Source organism: Natrix helvetica (assembly GCF_964273705.1).
Source record: "Natrix helvetica genome assembly, chromosome: 2".
In the NCBI taxonomy this organism is placed as follows: Eukaryota; Metazoa; Chordata; class Lepidosauria; order Squamata; family Natricidae; genus Natrix; species Natrix helvetica.
In genome coordinates, this window is record NC_138552.1 from 39157126 (window position 1) to 39181359 (window position 24234).

The following is a 24234-nucleotide window of genomic DNA, read 5'->3' on the forward strand; positions in this document are numbered from 1 at the left end:
AAACTTTGATCTCTTCACTTGGATATTTGGGAATATTTTTAAGAAAATGAAAGGTTTGAAGATGTTAAAGAAATGGTAGAGCTACCGCTAGAGAGAATGTAAACATTTTTTAAAGTTTAGAACTCTACGTTAATAAAATGAAAGTTTATTCTTGGCAGTAGTATGTAACTAGATTAATGTGCATTTCACTGCAACACACTCCACATAGGGCTGCCCTGGAAGACTATACAGAAGTTTCATCTGATCCAGAATGCAGCGGTATGAGCAGTGATGTGGGTGTTTCGGAATGCCCATGTAATACCTTTGCTTTGCAAGGAGCACCAATTGCCAGGTTGCTTCTGAGTCTAATTCAAGGGTATGGTTGTTACTAGGGGTGGGTTCCAGCAGTCACTATTGCCGGTTTGCTCATGACCATACCGCATGCACTTGATGTGCGCTCCACGTGCATGTGTAGTGCAGTGAAAATCACTCTGCTCAGAAGCAAAAACCAAGATGGTGTCACCTATGGTGCCACCCAAAGAACCAGTTTGGGGGCATGGCAGGCCTGGGTCGCTGCTGGTTGCAGTGACCCAGGCTGCCAAAATACTACGAGTTCAGCCAAACAGGTCCAAACCGGTAGGAACCCACTACTGGTTGTTACCTATAAGTCCTTTGTGGCATAGGATTTCTTGGAATAAACAATGTTATTTATCAGGATTCTGGAACTGCACCTTCTCTGTAGAAGTACATGCCCTCTGGAATAAGTTTTCCCCTGAATCTGGATGATCCTCATTCTGCTGTTGTTTAGAACTCCAGTGAAGACCTATGACAACAAAAAGAGGGACCCCTTAGTCCATTCCATCTATACTGTGGCACTTGCCATCTTTTATCTTTTCCTGATTTTCCTGTAATTTTCTTTGCTTGATTATTGTGAGTTGCCCAGAGTTGGGAGTTGGATTACATATAAGTTTAATATTTATTTATCTATTTATATTATTATAGTTTTAGGGTTGGTTGCATAGTCAGTTTAGACTGCATTTGGTATTTTTCTGTAAAGTGGAGAAAGAACAAACTTAACATGGTGAGCAGAAGCAAATTTAAGAGGAGCAGAGGAATATGGCCTAAATTTTGCCCAGAGATATAAATGTGCATTTATGAAGGCATCAACAATTGTAACATTTGCTATTCATATTGCCTAAAATAATTATCTTGAATTATTTCTACTCTAATTACCATTCAGACTACCACAGATAAGCAGCTTCCTCATAATGTTTCCAGAATTGATAATTTAATTCCCTGTCTTATTATGTTATCTTTTCTGTTCTGACAGTCAAATCCAGAGAAGATTCATTACTTGGTAATCTAGATATTACTGATGTAGTTCCAAGTAGAAAAAGAAGACAACGGACTTCAAAAGATGGAAATACTAAACCAAAGATGACACTACAAGAAGCCCACACTTCTTCAAAAGAAAAGTAAGCCTTTAAAAACATATACAAGGGATAAATTTATAATACAAAAATCTTGGTATGTACATAAATACTTCATTTTTATTGTGAGTGTTACAAGTGAGGAATAAAACCTTATTTATTCTTTTTTTATTCACCAAAATGATATTATAAAAATAATACCTATATAAACTTTTCCAGATGAAAAATTACATCCTAATACTCTGCTTAAAATCAGTTATCTTATGCCTTAAAATTTTAATTCTTAAAATGACTTTTACTGTTTCAGACATTTGATCAAATTTTGCATCTACCAAAGCTGTACTTACTGAAGTGTGTTTCTTTGGTTTTGAGACAGTCTTCCTAGATCTCAAATGTTTGATTACATATATTAATCTAAATTATTTTCAATTATGATTTTCTTGCTGGTTATTCCTATAAAAATCCCATATGAGCTACCAGAATGGTATATAGTGTCTACCATCACATAAATATTCCAAGGAGAGAAATATAGATGTACCCCATCCTGTTCATGTTGGAGGCACCGTTTAAGACACTTCTGGGTTGAAAGGATTAGTCAAGAACATCACCTGAGAGATGCCCATGGGACTTCTTTTTTTGTCTTTGTCAAGGGCCTGGTGGGAATCCACCACAACATACAGCAGTACTTAGGTCTCAAACGCAGGCTTCCTAACCATCAACCCAGTTTCCTAACTACATGAGCCACCATGCTCCTTTAATATAGATGTTAAATTATGTCATGTCCCCCTATATGGGATTCTAGCTTATTCACACCTCATGAGGGAGAGTGAAAGTCATATAAAATATCAAACATGATGACATAATGTAACATCAGTATCTCTGCTGAGAGTGATTAATGGAAGCTACTGCATATATGCCATAATATAACTGGTTCTGTAACTATTGAGCATTAGGACGTGGAGAGCTCCTAACGTTAATGTACTACATATAATCATTTAAAGTGTGAAGGTCTGTGAGTTCAATTCCTCTTAAAGAATTTGAACCCCATAAAATAACATCTGGCTAATCATGTCGGATGAATCGTAATAGAACCAAATTGGTCACATGTTCTTCCTTGTGGTCAGTATAACTGAAAATATTGCAGGTGATAAAAATTATAGGATTTTGGTTAGATGTCATAAAATCTAAAAGAAACCGCATATTTTTGAGCTTTCCTTGATTTTTATGCATTAATATAATAGATATGTAATAATTTCAAACTGTCCTTAATATTTTCATCAACTCTTAAAAATTTTAGTACTTTAATTAGAATTGATAACTGTTGTTGGTACCTAGGGTAATTAAGAAATAAAATTATTTTTTTCTAATCATACCTCTTTCTGTCATAAAATAATCTTTCTAATCCAGACTTGTTTATATTGCACATTTTTAATTGTGTCTAATTTAATATTAATTAGGGATGTGGTGGCTCAGTGGCTAAGACACTGAGCTTGTCGATCAGAAGGTCGGAAGTTCAGCTGTTCGAATCCCTAGCGTCGCATAATGGAGTGAGCTCCGGTTGTTTGTGCTAGCTTCTGTCAACCTAGCAGTTTGAAAGCACATAAAAAATGCAAGTAGGAAAATAGGGACCATTTTGGTGGGAAGTAATAGCGCTCCGTGCGCCTTTGGCATTTAGTCATGCCAGCCACATGATCACAGAGACATTTTCGAACAGCGCTGGCTCTTCGGCTTAGAAACAGAGATGAGCACCACCCATAGAGCCAGAAACAACTAGCACACATTAGGATCCTTTACCTAATTTAATATTAATATTTTAATTCCCACTTAGGTAGTAGTATGTGAAATTGTACTTGTATTTTCTGGTGTGATTTTACTTTTAAAACTTCAGAACTAATTGTTTTCCCCTTCTTTTGAAATTTAATTACCTCTCACTATTCATTCCAGAGAAGAAAAGAATAAGCATTCTTTTGCTTTTTCTGTGGCACAATTCTTTTCAAGACACTAACCTATATCTTCAGTTAATTAGCATATTGGTGGATTCAAGATATGTGATTAATATATTTTATTTTCATTCACATTTCTTCTTTTAGATACTTTTATCCCGCCTTTATTATTTTTATAAATAACTCTGATACTTCCTCCTCCCATATTTCCACCAAAACAACCCTGTGAGGTGGGTTGGACTGATAAAATGACTGGCCCAAAGTCACTTAGCCAGTTTTCATGCATTTTTAATGTTCCATTTATAAATTTTATAAATGTAAGCAGTCATTAAAGCTATTTTAAGCTTCCAAGATCTATTTGCTTAAATAAATGCTATTTAAGATAATTCTTTAAGATTAAGACAAAAAGTAGTGTTAGAGCTTCATTGCTGTATTAGTAATTAAAATGGGTATTTACAAATACATGAACTTCAGATATTTTTGCAATACTTTTCATGGGAGAGGTCAGAATCTTCATGCTATTTTCTACAAATTTCTAATTTAAATTTTTGATGTTACATTTTTATTTACTAAATTGTTCCATTAGATGAAGCATCACTATATGTTTTGGCTCTTATTATCCCTTTCATGAAAGAAGCAAACAAGAAATACAAAATGGCAGGAACTGCCATTATATCAGAAAAAAAAGACTTCTTTATAGTTCAAATGCAATAAGGTGCTCTATATAAAGAGATTTCACTATATCGGTAAAGTACATAGTAAATTAAGTCTTTGGGCTGAAATCTTGACTGAACTTTTTGCAGCCTAGTGAAACACTAAGATTACTATCCTGGGATTCTGGTTAGAATAGAGTTCTTTTCCTTTTTTGTGAAAGCATTTCCAAGAAATCTCGGTGGAACAAAATCACTCTGTACATCAGGATTTTGGAAGGCAACGTCATGACATAAATTTCAAAATGGAATCTTCAGAGTAACTGCTAAATTTTGATCAATGTGTTTTTCCATTTTGCAAATAATAAGCTATAGAAGTTGCAGCAATAAAGTTCGAAGGAAATGTCTGCTTTATATTTTAATATGCACAAGGCTGAGGTAACTCTTAAATAATGGTCCTGTCTCTTACAAAGGGCAGTGATGGTTCTTAGTCAAAACTATGAGACATTTACTTGCTTACTTGCTTACTTACTTATTACTTACACTTTTTAATTGCCCATCTCCCTCAAAAAGGGGCTCTATAACAATAACAATAGGGTGACAACATTTTCTTTATCTGCATATTTGACATAAAAGTATGACTTAAGTCTACTCAGAAGGATGTAGAAGAACAAACCTTCTAGAAATAGGTTTGGAAGCAGTAACATTGGTGCTTGTTACCATTTGTCCCTTTCCTTAAAAAACAGGAGCCTCGAAGTGGGGCAGGATTGAACTTGGCATGCTGAATAAAAAAGTGAAGCCTATTTTATTATTTGCAGGAAATGTGAATGGTTCATTTATCCTGGCTATGGCAAAAATCTCCAGCTTATTTTCAGGGTCATGACTCATCTTGCATCTGGATCCGAAACCAGTGTGGTCCAGTGAATAGTTTATTAGGCTTGAATCTTAGAAATCTCATTTCATATCCCAGCTCAGTCCTGGTCTTACTGGGTGGCCTTGGGCAAGATGCTCCCTGGGCTGATTCCTCCATCTGTAAATGAGAATGCTAAAGACTAACACCATTGTGCAACTTTTGAGGATAGGTAAAGTTATTATGGAAGTCTTATAACAAGTTATGATACAAGATATCTGAACCAGGATACTTGATATTTAACTAAGGTTTGCTCCTTTTTAAAAAAACCAATTCATGTCCTAGTTGTGTTAAAACAGTCTTTGCTGAATAATGCTAGTTGAATTCTGTTGTAACTACTACATTTTTGTCAGGCGGATCTGAAAAGCCACGGCTTTGCATTTTGATGCTGAGAACTTTTCTCTCCTGCTGCCACTCTGTCAATTATACTTTGAATTGGAGTGGGTTGCAAACAGGGATCAAAGAAAACTAAAGACTAACATTTTTCTTCTGGTGGGTGTGAGACTGACCTGTGCAAAGACACTCTCATGGGAATTTTAAGTGCATGGCTGCTGTACCATCTCGTTTAGTAATGTATATTATCTCCTTGGAAATGTCTTGCTAAAGTTGTGTAGGATTTTCTTCAAAACACTATAGAGGACATAAACAGCTTTTTTTTCTCGATAACCCTCTGCCTTCTTAAAAGCATAGCAAGTCTGGGGTACATCATGAATTCCTGAAGGATTATATCTCTTCTTTTGCCTAATTTATTGCTTGTGGCTCGCTTGTTTAAACTCTGAATTCAAGCTTTGTTTAAAATGTGGTTTGCTACTACCAGTGATTCAAATTGCAAAACGCTTGGCTTATCTTGAATTTCAGCTTTCTCGGAGGACCCTGCAGACGTTGGTATTGTTGTCTCATATGAAGCAATATTTTACTGAAAAGGTTTAACTCTCTGAAACTGGATGCCCATATAAAAAGGCATCAACCTTTTCCACAGCCCAATGAGAGTATGAAGTTTATACTGCAGTTCCTTTATTAAAAAACATTATTATTTTCTTTCAAGCATACAGTACATGCTAACAAAGCACTGCATTTTAGAAACATTTACTTATTCTAATTTACTGGGTGTTTAGTGCTTTTATAGTGTTCATTTGCAAGAGTTTCATACAGATAAATTGGTTTTTGGAAGACTAGTACTGTAAACTCTTTGTCTTCTATTTCTGTTTAAGTCTGTTTCATACAAAATCCTTAGCAATGCAAAATGAAATAATTAAAACAGTTCAAACAACAGTTATAGGTTAGAAACTTGCTTCTTCATCCTTTACCTCTTAATCCCAGAAAGTTATTCAATTATGACTTTCCCCATCTATTGCCTCAGTATTTTTTTAAACAAAACCTGAAACCAATTTTGAAATCTTTAAAAAAATTATCCTGCCTGTATCATTTTATAAGTAAACAATGTGGCAAACATACATAATATTCCTATTTTCTCCACAACAATACATTTGTGAGGTGAGTTGGGCTAAGAGTGACCAGCTCATAGTCACCAGCCAGTTTTCATGCCAAAGGTAGAACTTTGCAGGCAGGATCACTATTTTGTTCTTTGTTTTAGGTAGGAAAGTATCTTTATCCAAACTGGAAGGACAGACTGAGTTACTAAAATCTTTACTTAATAACATACATTCCTAACCCAAATGAGATGTCAGTGGAATATTATTTAATCACATGCTGTAAGTGTTTGACTTCTTTGAGGAAGAGGTACAGGAATGGCATAGATATTGGATATTAATGCAGTACATTCTCAAATTGATGCTATTTTTTTGGCAAATCATGTATAATTTGAGAAAATAGGAGGAGATATGGTAGATAGATCATTTATATGCTCTCTTTAATATGAACCAAAACATTAGACCCATACTATCATTTCTGTTTGCCCAAAGCTAATCAATCATTTTTTCTCATGTTGACCATAAAAATGGGAGGTCTTCATTTGACATGAAACATAGCATAATTCCAATTAATAGTAGGCGGCTAGAAGACTTGAGTTCTAGGTAAAGCTTTCATGTCATGTTTATTAAAAATGATGTGATGTTGATGTTCATTATGTTTCATGTCAATGGAATTAAATCATTCTCATAGAATAAGCTTTTAATTGGTCTTTGGAAAATGAAACTGCAATAGAAGACACTTTTCCCCCCTTTAAATTGCATTGCCATAGGCATCATATTTTCAATTATATAAGCAGAATTACAATTTAGAAAACACTTTAAATTGCTAAATAAGAATATCTAATAAAAAAAATTGTATGAAAGAAAGCTCTTCACCTTAATATGCTTACTTTTGCTCCATCACTGAAACAATTTAGTCATGACTAACTGGCCTTATTAGGTTCCAAGCCTATCCGTAATAAAACCATTAGGTTTTTATTCATCCACGAGTGGCATTATATAAATTAATTTACCATTTTAAGGGGGTTGGGTTTTGCAGACTTGTAAAATTCCTACCTTATGGGTTTGAGAAATTGATGTGAAACTAAGTGGTTTGTCTAGTTGTTTGGATCCCATTGAGACCTTTGAAGTCCTAATCATCTTCAATTATGTCCATGAACAAATCTGTATACAAAGTAGTAGAAATTTGACAGTATTCTAGGAACAAATCCCTTTAATATGAATTCCTTTAGATAGTGAAATAGGCAGCATATAAATTAAATAAATAAATAAGGGATACACAACTTTTTATGCATGTATGTAAAATAGAAATGCATTAATATTGAATATTTTCTGTAATTAGTTTGCATTGTTTCTAGCAACTATATTGCTGCTTTCTTATGTTTAAGAGAACTGGGCTGCAGAAAAATCTTGACAACAACCAAGTGGTATAACCAATATGTCTGCTGCTGTTTAGCAATCATCTGGATGTTTTCAGCCTTAATATGATAACCCTACAATTTCTATAGAACAAAATATGTTCTAGATATTTTGAGTATTGTCAGTGAATAATAGCAAGCACTGCATGTATCTCCTTATAATAATTCAAAGTTCCTAAAGTTGAAAATGATTCAATAATAACAAAAGGCTTAGTGTGTATGTTTTGTGAAGGTATGTTCTGGTGTAATTTAAATTAGTTTTAAAAGGTGTAAGTTTTTAATATGCATTGGAACTTGGTCCTCAGCTGAATTTTGTTTTGACAACTGTGACTACTTCTATGAATCTACACTCCATAGAAAAGTAAAGTCTTTGGGCCTATTTGGTTTTTGTGTGTGTGTGTGTGTGTGTTGCCAAACTTCTTATAATTCAAAGTCAAAGTTTGAAAGATTAGACAACTTTATATTGAATTGATAAGTTCAAGCCCTCTTAATAAGGGTTTGCATCACATCTATCCTTATTTGTTTGTTTGTCTGTTTTGTGCCTTTATATTTTTATAAATAACTTAAGGTGGCAAATAGTCTTTCTTCCTCCTATTTCCCCCACAACAACAACCCTGCGAAGGTGGGTTGGGCTGAGAGAGAGTGACTGGCCCAAAGTCACCTAGCTGGCTTTCATGTTTAAGGTAGGACTAAAACTCACAGTCTCCTGGTTTCTAACATGGTGTCTTAAGTACTAAACCAAACTGGCTCTCTGATTATTACTTTAATTTGTTATATAAAGTACAGATTTGCTTTTATAATCATTGTATAAAAACAGGAGACATAAGCATGAATTTAGCATTTGCCCTTACATTATAGTTGAGAAAGATTGATCAATTTCTTCTGGAATTATAGTGAAGTTTCCTTTCAAATCTGAAAAAAAATTGCAATGATATCATATCTGGCTAGTCAACCATGATCAAGTACTACTGAACCAGTGAAGCCACTTACAAATGACTAAATAATTATTACTGGGGAAAAAAATCTATAAGCTACAGTAATTACAATGTATCTCCTTATAAGGCTTCTTAACCGTGATTACTTTTAAATGAATTTGGCCACTTTTGTGTTAAATGTATTGGTATGTGAGAATGACTTTGGGAGATAGGAGGAAGAGCCATAGACTAGCCCAGCATCATGCAAAAAGTATGTCAGTCCATAAAAACAAATGGAAAGTGAGAAGTGTTTCAGAAGGAAAACTCCCTAGTTTTTTGGATAGTGAAAGTACAAGACAGAAGTACTTCAGACTTGCAAAATTCTGTTAATCTAAGCTTGCAATGAAAATAATTTTAGTACTCATAGTTCCTGCTTCTTGTCTGAACTACCTTAAAGGTCTACAATTGATCCCCCAAAGTGTAGTTCTTTTATGTTATGATGTCATTCTTATATCCTTTTCGCTTTCTGAGTTACAATTTTGATTTTTGTCTTTCCAACTATGATTTTAGGGCAAAATCATAGTTCACTGATAAAATCTAGTTCCTGGAATATTGAGTTAAGAGGATTAGTAGTTATAGAAAAGATGCATTAGACTGCAGGTCAAATTACATATAGGAAGATGGACGAATGGTGTGATCTATCACAAAGTTTTTTATACAGTATTCTTAAATTTTTCACAAAGAAACTCAATATGTATTGGACAGATTTTGGTTATGGTTCCAACTATCTATATTCTTCATATCCTTTTATTATCAAACTCATTGTTAGCATGGTATTAACCAAGATAGTTTCATTAGGATGAAGGTAAAAGTCCATGATTAGCAATGGCAGTAGCACTTAGACTTATATACCGCTTCACAGTGCTTAATAGCCTTCTCTAAGCAGTCTACAGTTTACAGAGTCAGCATATTGTACTCAACAATCTGGATCCTCATTTTACTGACCTCAGAAGAATGGAAGACGGAGCCTGGTGAAATTTGAACTGCAAATTTGCAGACAGAAGCAGAGGTAGCCTGCAGTATTGCATTCTAACCAATGCCCCACCACTGCTCTTAATATAAGGCCCACTGTTTCAGTGATAATATTCTAATTATGACTCTTGACTTATGCCCATAGTATTTAAACAAGGAGTTTTGTGAACCACTTTTACAAATAAATGCTTGATGGTTTACAACTTATTTAAACTAAGCTTCTAAATAACTTATCTGAGGAAGATTAGTTGGACATACATGAGTATAAGAAGAAGTTAGTTTAATTTTATGTGTGTGTTTTGTAGAGTAATATAATCTCTTATTCAAATACTTTGAAAACATTGTAAAATTATGTTTCATATTACATTGAGCCTATGGGAAATAAGGAAACGCTACCACATGCTGAAATATTTTAGAAGCTAGTGTTACTATATGCTTTCATAGATTATCTTTTCATTACATGGGATATTTTCAGAAATCTCATTTTAGTAATACATTTATGAAAGCCACTTTAAAATGCCTGTTCCATCTACGAAGTAATTTTAAGGCCAAAACTCCCAAAAATATTTGATCAATCAAAAATTGTTCTCAGCCGAACATTAGTTTCTTCATTATAGTACAACTATACAATGGATTCTGTACCTTTTCAGATTGTAATTTGCAACTTCCTAGCAAACTTAGTTTAGCATGGGAATCTCTTTTGATTGTGCAGACATGTCTCTTCTGGCCCTGTTCCTCTCAAGCCTTCCCTATCTTGGCGGTTTTTAAATTACAGTTTTGTCAAGTGTTCACCCATTTGTAGCATTTAGTCTATGTCAAATAGTATATATAGACTGGAGTGTTTGCCATGAATGTGCAAGTTGCAAACCCCCACCCCTCATTTACTGGCAGCCTGATAGCATCTGACTGCCAGTCAACTTATAAGAGGGGAAGTTGTCCTTTGTCGTACAGGAATGAGATGTCTTTGGCACACAGGTTTGCCCATGCCCTAACAGCTTCCCTTCCTGAATAGAAAAAAAAGCTTGATTTAAAAAAATACTAGTAGCAAAAATCTGGGGAAATGGAAGAAGAAACTGCTGTATTTGAACTGGGGAAATTAACATGGTAGCAGGCCTGTCAAATGGGCAGCCTATGGGCCAGATACGGCACCCACTGGTTGTGCCCGCCCCAGCTCTGCAAAGGCAAAAAAATTGTGATATGTCACGTGACTCAATCAAGTTTGATACCCATGTGATATAGCATCTCCAATAGCACTTACATATTGTTAGAATTACCTCAAGAAGTTGATGAGGTGCAAGGAAAAGAAGCATAGGATTTTATTCCTTTTCTTTATTCCTTTCAATATAGTATTGGGATTTTTTAAAAAAAACTGTCTTATACTATGAGATTGGTAGAATCTCATTCTCATTCCTCATCTTCCTGAAATCCCTTTGCATGGCCAAATCTTTGAAAAGTAGGAAACCCTCTGGAAAATTGTGCTTAAGTTGAGAGAGAGAGGAAGGAATGAAAGGAAAATCTGCTTATGTAACAATAGGCGAAACTCTTGGGAAGCAATGCAGCTGTTATTTCAATTAAAGCAGATGTGTTTTTAACCATCTAGGCAGACCTTGAGAGCAGGTGGTACATTTTTCTCTAGAGAAAGCCATCTTTATTGTCACTGTTTTTCACACAGGTAGTTTCATGTAAGTTACAATAAGGCTGTTCACCAGCTTAAATGAGTAGGGTAAAGTGCTGTGAAATTACCTTTTTATGTAGGTAGAAATATATCACAGCTGTGAATGAAGTTTGAATGAAAGCAATGTTAATTGCAACAGCTGAGATAATTCAGATGTTGAAATTTACATATCATCACATGTGAGCTGTAATGCTTTGGTGACCTAATAGAAAAATGTTCCTTTTGAGGGAAAAGGTGTCATTTTATTTTTGTTTTGAAAAATACTATTTATCAGAAAGATAAGGTTTTCTTCAAATAATTTACTTTTTTAAATGAGAATTCCATTGAAATTTACTGAAAATATAAAGTAATCATAGCAAATGAATTTCTTCTAATTTTCTTTTCTGACAAGATGGGTTGGATATCCATTTGTCAGAAGTGGTGTAGGTTTTCTGCCTAAGCAGGGGGTTGAACTAGAAGACCTTCAAGGTCCCTTCGAACTCTGTTATTCTAAGTTCTTGATTCCACTTTCAAGACCTGTTGCATTTAAGAGAACTAAAAATATTTGTTCCGTGTTGAAATCTGAATATAGTTTGAGAATCCATTTATGAGATTTTAGTAATGCCTTTCAAACCCAAATTCATCCAGGAGCATACTACTTTTCACTGTTTATTCAGCTTAATTGACAATCAACACCACAGTCATGTGTTATAAAGAGGCCATAAGTATTTAGACCACAAAATATTTTCATGGGGAATACTATAGAATCCCTTCTCAGCTGCACCACTCACTAACAGATGCCAGACCAACATATAAATGCAAGCCAATATCTTTTCTTAGAAACGACTCAAAATATTAATCCCTGGGCCTTATGTAATGCCAGTGTATGAAAATGTAAATAAGATACAATCTAGAATGTATAAATTCTAGAGAACTATAAAAAGGTCTCAAGATTAACCTTGTGCAATATTTTGTACATAAAAATTCTGAGTTTGGAATGCTTTCAATGTTCATTGGTATTCAGATTTATGAGACTAAGCTTTATTGTACTTGTAGAATTTTAATTTTCATGTAAACCAGTGTAGAAAAAATATTTGGCTATGAGAATTAGAACACCGTTAATGTCATAAATGCTGCTGTAAGGTGGTTTTTTTTGCCAGTTTTAAATCTACCTTTTTGCCTTATATACTGAAATATTAGGCATGCAATCTACCTTGGAAATAAGCAGAGCATCCATGATTTGAATGAACTAGTTAAGTTAAATATAGTAGTTGATTCGCTGAGACTGAATTAAGCTGATTGAATAAAAACTGTGGATGCAAAAACATCCATTAAAATTACTGGATTTCTTTGAGGACTTCTGATCAGTGCATCCACTGTATGTTAACTACTGTCGCATTCCCAAGACTGCATGGAATAAAGTATATCCTGAGCAATTGATCGGAGGTGGAGATGCTGGCTTTCTGAATGACAAGTATCTGACTTAGTTATGCCCAGGGGGTAAATCCAGATTACATAACTTTTAGCATAATTTCAATTATCTAAGGAAACAGAAGAAAAGAAGTAGCTATCTAATCTTTTCTTCACAGTTAACTCAATTAGAAATGTAGTTTTGGATAGGTTTTAAGAAAATGAAAATGGTAAATTAAGCAAACGAATAACTTCTTTCAATACAGATAAGGCATTGTTCTTCAGACAGCTGAATAAAGGAAGAAGAACATGACTTGGAAACAATCAATAGTTCTTTGTTAACAAATTACTTTTTAAAATCTAATATTATCCCATTGGTAATTCATACACTTAAGTAAAAGTCAAACAAGGGTTTTATCTGGAGGAAATCTTGCTTTTCCAGATGAATAGGGTTTTTTTTTTTGCATGAGGCAAAAGAGTATTTTTTCTGTGGCTCAGTAAATTGTGGAGTCACTTCTGGTCTGGAAAGATCATAATTTCAGGGGGCTTTTTAAAATTTGTAGCTAAACTTGTAGTTTAGCATTTTGTATTACTATATTTTTGAACATTTTTATAATTGTCAAAACAAATTGTTGTCTTTTTGCATACATTTTGAGTGCACTAAAAAAATCTGCTGCAAAATGAACTCTATTGATTAGTAACAAGTATTAGTATTTAAATGAAAACAGGTAATTCTTCAGGTTTATGTTTAAGTCTAGTTAGGTTTTGTTTTGTATAGTTAAAACATGAAATCAATGTGCCGGAGAGAAAGCCACATTTTCCTGTTATCGTAGAGACAGCAGCCAGACTGGGTATGCTCCGTCCATTAACCAATCGGACTGAGTCTACACTTATGATGTCATCGGGCCCTTGTGGCTCCTCCCCAGTTTTCAGACTCAGTCCAACCTGGATTGGCTGTGAGAATTGATCTCTCCTCCAAATTATTTAATTATATCTTTAATTGGTGAATTTTTCCAAAAACTTTTGTTGTTCCTTTAAATTGGTTCCTTAAATTATCCTTTATTCTACAAATTGGAGGGAAATTTGACACTGATTTCTGACTGCCTCTCCTCAGCCGTCTGATTGCCTGCAGCCACGAGTTCGCTCAGAAAGCCTGCCTTGCAATCAAATCGGTCAGCTCACGAGCTACGGCTCCATGGCTGTTTCCCCGCGGCGCTCCTTGATTCTGGGCACTGAGGGAACTTGTCAGGAAGGTGCTACGTCTACGCAAGGCATCCCTTCTTTTCTCCCAAGTCTTGGCAAGATGGTATCCTGCTTCGGGATTGTCCCGTGGGCCAGGTTTCACAGCAGGAGCCTTCAATGCTTCATGCTTCCACATCAAAAGGCCGACAGGGGCAACTCTCCTCTCAGGGTCCCCCTTCCCAGACAGGTATTAAGACTCTCTCAAATGGTGGCAGTACCCGGCGATTTTGCAAGGGACCTTGTTCAGGGAGCCGTGGTGTCTCAGTCTTATGACGCATGCAAGTCTGACAGGATGGGGGGCACACATGCAGGACCTAGTGGCTCAGGGTCAATGGTCCCTCGAAGAGAGACAAAGCAGCATAAATTGGCTAGAATTGCGAGTGGTTCGACTCGCCCTCAGACACTTCCACCACAGAGTTCAGGCCTGACACATATTAGTCCTCACAGACAATACCACGACTAAGGCACACATAAACAGACAGGGGGGAACTCGTTCCTGGTCCCTGATGCAGGAGTCCAACCTGTTGTGCCAGTGTGCGGAATCTCACCTGTCATCTCTTAGGGCAGAAGGGTCTCCACTGTCCAAGCAGACTGGCTGAGCCGGACAACGATAGATCAGGCAGAGTAGAGCATCCATCCGAACCTCTTCCATCAACTGACACTACGGTTCGGCATCCAGTCCTAGACCTGTTCGCGATGGCAGACAACAGCCAGGTAACCAGTTATTATTCAAGGTTCATGGACCCCATGGCAGAGGGAGTAGACGCTGTCAGATGCCAGTGGCCCAGGGGTCTCCTGTATGCATTTCCTTCCCTTCCCTTCATTCAGAGGGTAATTCAAAAAATGCTGGAGCAGGAGGCAGAACTGTTGCTGCTATCGTCGAATTGGCCACGTAGGCCTTGGTATGCCGACCTAGTGACTCTGTCAATCTCCACCCCATAGCACATCCCATGGTCCCTCCTGTCTCTACACTAAGGGTCAGTTTGTCATCCCGACCCCCAGTGGCTGCAATTAACTGCATGGCGATTGAGCGGCAAGCCTTAACAACTGATAACGTCTCCCTCAATGTCATTGCTACCATTCAGGCATCACTACTAACCGCATTTATGATGCCACGTGGCGTACTTTTGCTCTGTTGTGTTCCAACCAGACTGTTGACCCACTTAGGGCATCCATTCCACAGATATTGGACCTCCTGCAGAGGGGGCTTGATCAGGGACTTACCCTTAACGCGCTACGCCGACAGGTGGCCTCTCTGGCCTCTGTTCTGGATGGCTTGGCATCCGAACATCTACCTTCTCACCCCTTGATCCGGAGATTTCTCTGTGGAGCATCCAACCTGCGTTCCTCTGCCATACATAGATATCCAACTTGGGACTTACCTCATGTCCTAGAGGCTTTGACTTCCGCACCCTTTGAACTTATGAGATACACTTCTTTGAAACTGTTGTCCTTCAAAATGCTGGTTTTGGTGGCTGTAACCTCAGCCAGACGTATTTCTGATTTGGCTGCTCTTTCAGTTAGGCATGACTTGTGCGTGTTCCATCCAGACTGAGTTGTCTTAAGACTAGACCCGACATTCATACCGAAGGTCAATAGCTGTTTCCACTGAGGTCAGGAGTTGACCTTACCTGATTTCTGTCCATCTCCCCATCACAAGAGGGAGTGCAAGTGGCACACTCTTGACTTACGTCATTCCCTCAAGACCTACATCGACCGCACTGCCTCCTTCCGCCACTCGGAAGCTCTCTTCATCTCCTTTCGCCAGGCCTCCTTGGATACCAAGGCTTCATCGTCTAGTCTGGGGCGCTGGATAAGAGTGTATTAAACTGTCTTATGAACTTCAATCCATATAGGTCCCTGCAAATATTACAGCTCACAGTGGCACGCAGTGCTGCGACATCTGCGGCTTGGTCCACTCGAGCCACCTTGGAAGGAGTTTGCCGGGCGGCCACCTGGGCGTCTCCCACAGTCTTCATACGTCATTACAAGTTGGACAAGTATGCGTCGGCTGACGCGGCCTTTGGGCGCAGGGTGCTGCAACAAGTGTTTGTGCCCTAATGGACCTTTTTTACAATTTCCCACCCTAGTGGACAGCCCAGTCTTTGATACATCCCAGTCTGGCTGCTGTCTCTACAATAACAGGAAAATGGACTATTTTATTTATGATATATTTGAATATTATATTCTGTTGTTCGTTGGCATGTTTTCAGCCCTTCAAGATTTCCATTTCAAACTCTTAATTTATTTTTGTAGGTGTTAAAATAGAAGAATAGAAGAATAGCATGGCAGTTTGCTGCCATGCCACAAATTAAATTGACCTCAGAGTTATTTATTTTTTAGTTTTAGATACTGGATTTCCTTTAAATAAAGGAAAAAAATAGTTTTGCCAGAATAATTTAATCCCAACCTCAGCCAATCACTGACAATTAGTTAAGCAATACAAACTCTAACTGTAATAATATTACTCATGTCCTACTTTGATCATCTGCCCTGCTTGCCAAATGACAAGTAGGAAATTTGAAAGCAAAATACTAAACCATTTATGAATATTTGGCAATTCTCTCTGAGTTTTGTCTCTTAAATTCTAGTGTTGGGTGGAGGTGCACTAATATTCCTTCAGCCTTATTTTCAACCATCCCAGAACATTGAAATTGATTCTCCACATTTATAAACATTACTTGCCATCAAAGCAATTTTGTTGTCAAAATTAATAGTACCCAAACTGAATGTTTAGTAATTTATAATGGACAACTGGCATAGAGAGGTAAAATTGGATCCAACTCTTTAATTCCTAGTTATGGGTTGCATTTTATGAGATGAGTTCTATGAATTTTATATTGAGTCGTTCCAGTTATCAGATCTAGGAGAAGACTAAATTAGGCTTTCAAATTTGAAGACTAGATAGGTTGAATGAACATATTTCCTGATATAGCTGGCAGTCAGATGTAATCTCAATGTGTAGGCTAAGATTACGTTGCTACTTCATCTGCCATTTCTTTCTATATAATTTCTCTTCTTCCTATAAACTTTGAATGGGATAGGAAGACATATAAGGGAAATGGACAAGTGTGAAAATTTTACTCAGTTGTTCTCACTATATGTAAGTTCACAGGTAGGGAAGCTGAGGAAGGTTACACTAGTTCATTGCTTTATCACAGATCTTATTACATGTTATCTACTACACCTATTTGTTGATTCATATTGTTTCTGTTCAGTCTAAAGCAGATATATGCCATATTTAAATTTTCAACCATATACATTTACAAACAGTAGCATAGTATTTTTTTTGTCTTGTATCTAATTTCTGATCTTTTTTCATATTTGCACATTTGAAATGCACTGAAAAAAATAATCTGCTGAAAAATGAACTCATTATTGATTAGTTACAAGTATTAATATTGTAAATGAAAGCATAATTCTTTGATTCAGTTAAATTTTGTTTTGTATGGTTAAAACATAAAAACAATGTAGCGGAGAAAAAGCCACAGTTTATTTATGATATATTTGAATATTGTATTCTGTTATTCAACCATTAAATTGAAATTATTGGCATATTTTCAATCAATTCAAGATTTCCATTCCAGACTCTTAATTTATTTTACAGATGTTAAAATAGAATAGCATGGCAGCTTGCTCCCATGCCACAGATTAAATTGCCTTCAGTTTTGCCTCTACATCCACTCTTTTGGCCTTGTGAAAGGCCCAAAAACTGGTTCTGCCAACTGGTCAGGGGCCCAATAGGGACAGGTTATTCTGGAGGTGGTTAATGAACTTAGATAAGACCCCACTTCCTGCCCATGTGCATCTTGCTCCCTTCCTTCCCATCTTTATTCATTTTTAAATCAATTTTGGTGTTAATTGATTGTAAGCTGCCTAGAGTCGCCTCTGTGTGAGATGAGTGGCATATATGTTAAATAAAATAAATCTTAAAAACAGTGCACCATTTTAAAAATACCTATAATATATTATTGAGCAAATTAAGCATGAATGTTGAAGCAGAGAATGCAACAGATTTAATCAAACACCTGGTACTTGTTAAGGTGTGTACACACAAAGAGGGAATAATATATTTATCAAGTACTATAGTGAATTCTTGGCAAAGGTGATACATTCAAAAGAACACCCCCCCCCCAAATTTTAATATTCAGGTAGGTATGTAAAGGAGAGCCAAAGTTTGAGATTTATATAGAGCAGGGTTGGGCCAAATTAACTCATTGCATAATTAAGTTGGACCTTTTTATTTCTCTGATTATACTGTGTGGCAGATGATTACTTTTCATACTGTATTGGTAAATTACAGGTTGGATGACTTTATTTATAAAATAAGTGAAACAAGAATCAAACTGCATTCACTCAAAATCCCCTTTATATACAAATATAGTAGAATAGCTGTGTAGTGTTCAAACGTTAAGCAAGAAAGTTGCCTTAGATATGGTAAGGTTTCCTATAACTGCTGGTGGCTTTTTAAGGAAACCATGTCTTTCCCTTGTCTCCTACAGTACCTTCATGGGGCCAGGAAAATGGGTTAAGGTACATTAAGGGGACAGTAACATTTGCTCATTGCTTCCTTATCTCAAATGCACTTTCTGAACCTCACTGACTTAAATGTGTGCCTTTCTGGGCTTGAAATCCTTACCAGGTGTAATCAAGAAAAGATACATATCTTTAAGGAATTGCTGATAGGTACAGCAATCATATGAAATCCATTTTTTCCCTCTTCAGATCTGAATTTTGTACACTTTGAGTCAATAGGACTCACATGAAGCATTGATAACATTCAGGGGCAAAGTCGTACAAGAATTCAGAAAATCCCAAAGGAGGAAAACATACTTTCACAAAACTTCATGGACAATTTCCTCAGTTTTTGACTTTTTTTTTATGCTCTCACCACCTTTAAATTTATCTCATTGATTTCATAAGTTCTCTTAAATTAATATTTCTTCAGATACAGAAAGGAAAAAATTCTAGTAATATTGATGAACATCAGTAAATATTTAAAAGTAAAGCTGAATTTTAATCATATTGATAATTCTTCTTGTTATAGTCTTGAAAATACATTGTCCTATCCAACATATTCTATTTTGTTAGCTGAAATATTTGTTTAGCAAGCATATTCAAAGATAATAGTAATTCAATGCATTTCCCCATAGTGTTAATCAAATTTATTCTACAGTTTTGACATTACTTAATGATGGACCCTGTTTACCCGAAAATAAGACAGGGTCTTATTTTCTTTTGCCCCACGAAATATGGCATTGGGCTTATTATAGGGGAGGGCTTATTATTTCTGGGGCAGATGAGAAGCGAGGCGCGCCTTTTACCTTTCCAGCTCCGTCGCATTCCTCGCCATTGTGCTCAGGGAAGCGGCTGGTAAAAAAAAAACCTTCAAACATTTTGAAATCGCGTGAAAGTTTTTTTTTTTTACCAGGGGCTTCCCTGAACACAATGGCGAGGAATGCGATGGGGCTGGAAAAGTAAGAGACGCGCCTCGCAGGCCAACACCACCTACCTCGCCCCAATGGTAAAGGCAGCCTGCCTGGTTTTCTTCCCCGTCGTCCCTTTAACGAGGGGTGGCAGGTGGGGGGGAAAAGCGAGGTGCGCCTCTTATCTTTCCAGCTCCTTCGCGTTCCTCGTCCTTTTGCCCATTGAATCCCCTTGTAAAAAAAAAATCTCATGAGTTCAAATCTCATGGGCGAAAGGAAGAGGAATGCGATGGAGCTGTCAGTCTCTGGTAGTGCTAGGACACGCGGCTCGCTTCTTTCCCCCCCCCATGCCTGCCACCCCTCGCTAAAGGGATGGCAGGGGAAAAACCTCACGAGTTCAATTAATGAGGTTTTTTTTACAGGGGGATTCAATGGGCAAAAGGGCGAGGAATGCGACCGAGTTGGGAGGGTAAGAGGCGCCCCTCACTTTTCCCTCCCCACCTGCCACCCCTCACTAAAGGGACAACGGGGAAGGGAACCAGGCAGGCTGCCTTTACCATTGGGGTGAGGTGGGCGGTGTTGGGCCGCAAGTGCACCTCTTACTTTTCCAGCTCTGTTGCGTTCTTCGCCATTGTATTCAGGGAAGCCCCTGGTGAAAAAAAAAACCTTCTCGCGATTTCAAGATGTTTGAGTGAACTCGCAAGAAAGTTTTTTTTTTTCACCAGCCGCTTCCCTGAGCACAATGACAAGGAACGCGAGGAAGGGAACCAGGCAGGCTGCCTTTGCCATTGGGGTTGGCAGTTTTTTTTTTTGAACAAGAAGGAACAGGCGGGAGGGGGTGATCACATTGCTGGCCTGCCGCTGTTTTTGCGGTGAGCCCTCTTTTTGCCCCGCAAGCTATACCGGTAGGTGGTACAGTGTTAATGGTGGGGACCAGTTGCGCATGCGCTTAAATAGTTGGGGCAGCCTTATTTTCAGGGGAGGGCTTATTATGGGCTTATTAGCAGGGCATGTCTTATTTTTGGGGAAACACGGTATGAAACATTGAAAGAGGTGTTTCACTTCTTTTCATGCTATCAAAGCAGCTATTTCTAGTTGCTGATGAGACTTGCATGGCTATTTCCAGATGCTTCCAGATGCTGCACATACTCAGATACTTAACATCTCTGGGAAGAAACATGCTCTGCGTGGTCGTATTCAGATAAGAATATATAGTTTTGCAGAATTATAATTATTTCTTTATTATTCTTCATTGACCAAGTGACATGCAAGGAATTTGTCTCCAATGGATAAGCTCTTGGTGTTCATACAAGTAAAAATGTCATATAATCATAAGATACCAATATGAAATAAGATACGCAATCCATGCGTCTTCAGTGTTTAGTCATGCCGGCCACAGAGATACAGTATCTTCAACAGGGCTGGCTCTTCGGTTTTGAACGGAGATGAGCACTTCCTCCTTTTACCTTACCAATATGAGAAGATAATAGGAAAGATAAGAAGGATAATAAAGTTAATAAATACATTTAAATTTAAACATCTAGAATATATTACCTTATTAAAGTGTAAAATATGCGGAAATATTGTCTTTTTTACACAAAAGTTGTAAAATACAGCACTGTTGGTGGTAAAAAAAAAGCATAAAATAATATAAGTGTTAATACTTGATTTGTCACATAGTCAGCCAGCTGTTCAGACTGAATATGGCATTTTTGTCTGCCTATTGAATCTTTCCCAAGGACTTTGGAGATTTGAATATTTAATGGTATTGCAAATATTGTCACAGGATGTTGCAAGTAAAGCTGGCTTTTGGAATTGACTGATGGTGAATTTATCAATGCCATGGTGTTCAAGTGGTACTCCAGTTGTTTTGGGATTACAGCCAAGGTGCTTAAGCACTATTGATAGCGCTAATACTATAATATTGCATGTATTTCACTAGCTATATACTATTTCCTATTGCTAAATACTAGAGTAATTTACAGATAATTAAAGTGCAAATAATAGATCAATCTGATTCATTTAAAATTGTATATAAAATTTTAAAAATTACCGTATTTTTTGGATTATTAGATGCACCAGAGTATAAGACGCGCCATGATTTTGAAGAGGTAATTTTTTAAAAAAAGTTTTTGCACTCTGCATGCCTCCCAAACCCTCTGCACGCCTCATTTTTTGCAAAAAAAGGGGGGGCGTACAGAGCTTTGGGAGGCTTGTAGAGTGCTCCTGGCGCCTGGGGGGAGACAAAAAAGAGCAAAAAAACCCAGCCCGTTTTTTGCCCCCAAAAAGGGTATGTAGAGGGTTTAGGAGGCTTGAAGAGTGGGGCCTGGGGAATGGCCTGCTTTTTGCTCGTTATTGCCCTCCCCAGCCCCCAGGAGCACTTTGCAAGCCTCCCAAACCCTCTGCACGTCCATATTTGCAAAGGGGGGGGGGTTTCAGTAGTCCAAAAATGCTGTATTCAGTGTATAAGACGCACCCAGATTTTCACCCTCTTTTTGGAGGAAAAGGGCGCATCTTATACTCTGAAAAATACGGTAACTGGACTGCAAAAATAAAAGCCAAACCATGCATACCACATTCATACATGTAAGATATTGGGAGCTTCCCTCCCGTTTTCCATTGCCTAAAACAAAATCTTCGCAACTCAGTCTTCCTTAATGTCTCCTGCAGTTCTCTATGATGCAATTATACTATTTGATTGCTGTTCGATTGTTGACCCATTTCTTGGCTAGTCACCATTATACTGTGGAAATGAATAATCCTTTTAGTAACGACTGAATATATTAGCCTGCAGCCTGAGACAGTTGACAACCTCATTTATAAATATTTGGTTCTCAAACCTTTATAAAGTCCTCTTTGAAAGTCATCAGATCTCTGGGGTTCTTCCTTATCTCTTTGCTTTTTTCAAAAGTAGCATAGCAGCCAAGTACTTAGCAATTAAACTTCAGCCTATTTTTCATGTTTCAAAATGTGAACTGACATGAATTGCCAGTAAGGCCTGAAGTCTGTCAGTTGGCGCAGTTATTTCTCCTGACTGCAAGCAGGTCTCTAGAGTCTCATGCAGACCGTCTCTCCAAGCCTAATGTTGAAAGCTTTTAAACTTGGAATATGCAAGGTAATAAATATACTTGATTGCTTATCTGCTTTAAAAAATGGCATGGAGTAGAAAACAAAATCAATAAAAGTCGTACAGGAAAGAAATGGGAAAGAAATTGGTACATGCTTACAGAACATATTTTCTAAGTATAAAAGGATCTTCTTGTCCTTTTCTTGTGTTCTGTTTTTAACTCTTGCTCTTTAAGGCAGAGAGACTTGCCTTTATGTCTTTTATTTTTATTTAATTTCTTTTCTCTTTGAAAGCATGGAAAGAAATTTTTAGATATAAAGATTAAAGTGAACATTTCAACTGGAGAAGAGGTTGAAGTATGTGGTGAATACAGTATAAATTTGATGAGATAAGGGAAAGGTGAGAAGTAGTAACTTCTTGCATCGTCGCAATTGTTGGGAAAACAGGATGGTCTAAGAAGAAAAGGAAAGACAACTGATGCAATCATCACTGAAAGGGAGTTTGGACTTGTTAGTGAGGTCACTTGGGAACAATTGTTGCTCTTGCTGCTGCTGCCTTGACTGAAAGGCATTTTCTACAATTTTTTTGTGGAATATTATAGAACAGTGATGGCGAACCTTTTTTGGCTCCCGTGCCAAAAGTGAGAGCGCAGGGGGGTCATGCACGGATATGCTGTACCCATAATGCTATGGCATGACACACCCCCATGCACGCATGTGTGCGCGACCAGCAAACCCCCCCCCCTGCTTTGGACGCAGTTTATTCGTCCTCTTCAGGCTCCAGAGGCTTTCTAGGAGTCTGGGGAGGGCGAAAACAGCGTCACCCACCCATCTACCCCAGACGCCCTCCGGAGGCCTCAGGAGCTTCCCGGAAGGCTCTGGAGGGCAAAAAACAGACCTATGGGGAACCCTGAAGTTCAGGAATGACGACTTCCGGTTTGTCCGTAGGGCCAATTTTCGACCTCCGGAGCCTTCAGCAGGCTTCCCTGAAGGCTCCAGAGGGTTAAAAACGGTCCTATGAGCAAACCAGAAGTCCATTCCTAAATGTCCGGTTTGCCCATAGGGCCAGTTTTTCGTGCTCTGGAGGCTTCAAGGAAACCTCCAGAGGGCGAAAAACGGCCTCAATAGAAGGCTGAAGTCAGCTGGCCAGAGCGCACATGCTGACAGGGCAACACCTTGCGTGCCCTAACAAATGGCTCTGTGCTGGCCAGCTGACAGGGCAGCGCCTCACATGCCCTAACAAATGGCTCCGCATGCCATTTGCCATCATGGTTATAGAAGCTGTCATGTATGATTTGTATGAACAGCCTCTTGGCTTCTTCCAGAGATCTGTTCCAGCAAAGAATACTAGTGGCAGAAATAGGTGGAAGTCTCTTTGCTATCCACAGTGAGAAGCAGAAGAACGCTGGGACAGGAAACATCTGCATGCTGAATGCCAGAGAGGAGTTAGGGCTCACAGTCCAGGAACAGGTGCAATTGATACCTGTTGTATTTGTGGATCAGATTCACTCACAATTATGGCAACCATGTGTCAAAGCTTGGATTAGTAGTGTACAAGGATATCCCTTTTTATGAGGCTGAAGAATTTTTTTTTTCACAATACTTATTTATAAATTGCATTATGTTTGAAATGAATGAATGAATGTTCTGATTTTCCTCAGCTGGGAAAGTTAAGTAAGTGGGGTCCCAGAAGCTTAGGAATATGCTGTCCCCCAGATCTGGATGTTTCC

General features: G+C 37.7%; 1 protein-coding gene across 6 annotated transcripts in view; it reads left to right on the forward strand.

The window, feature by feature from the left end:
* XRCC4 (X-ray repair cross complementing 4) overlaps nucleotides 1–24234 on the forward strand; it is a 103891-nt gene that overhangs the window by 60922 nt on the left and 18735 nt on the right. For all 6 annotated transcript variants that reach the window (XM_081942968.1, XM_081942971.1, XM_081942966.1 and 3 more), the window contains exon 7: nucleotides 1310–1454. In XM_081942968.1, the coding sequence (XP_081799094.1) occupies nucleotides 1310–1454 (145 nt within the window). The remainder of the gene's footprint in view (nucleotides 1–1309; nucleotides 1455–24234) is intronic.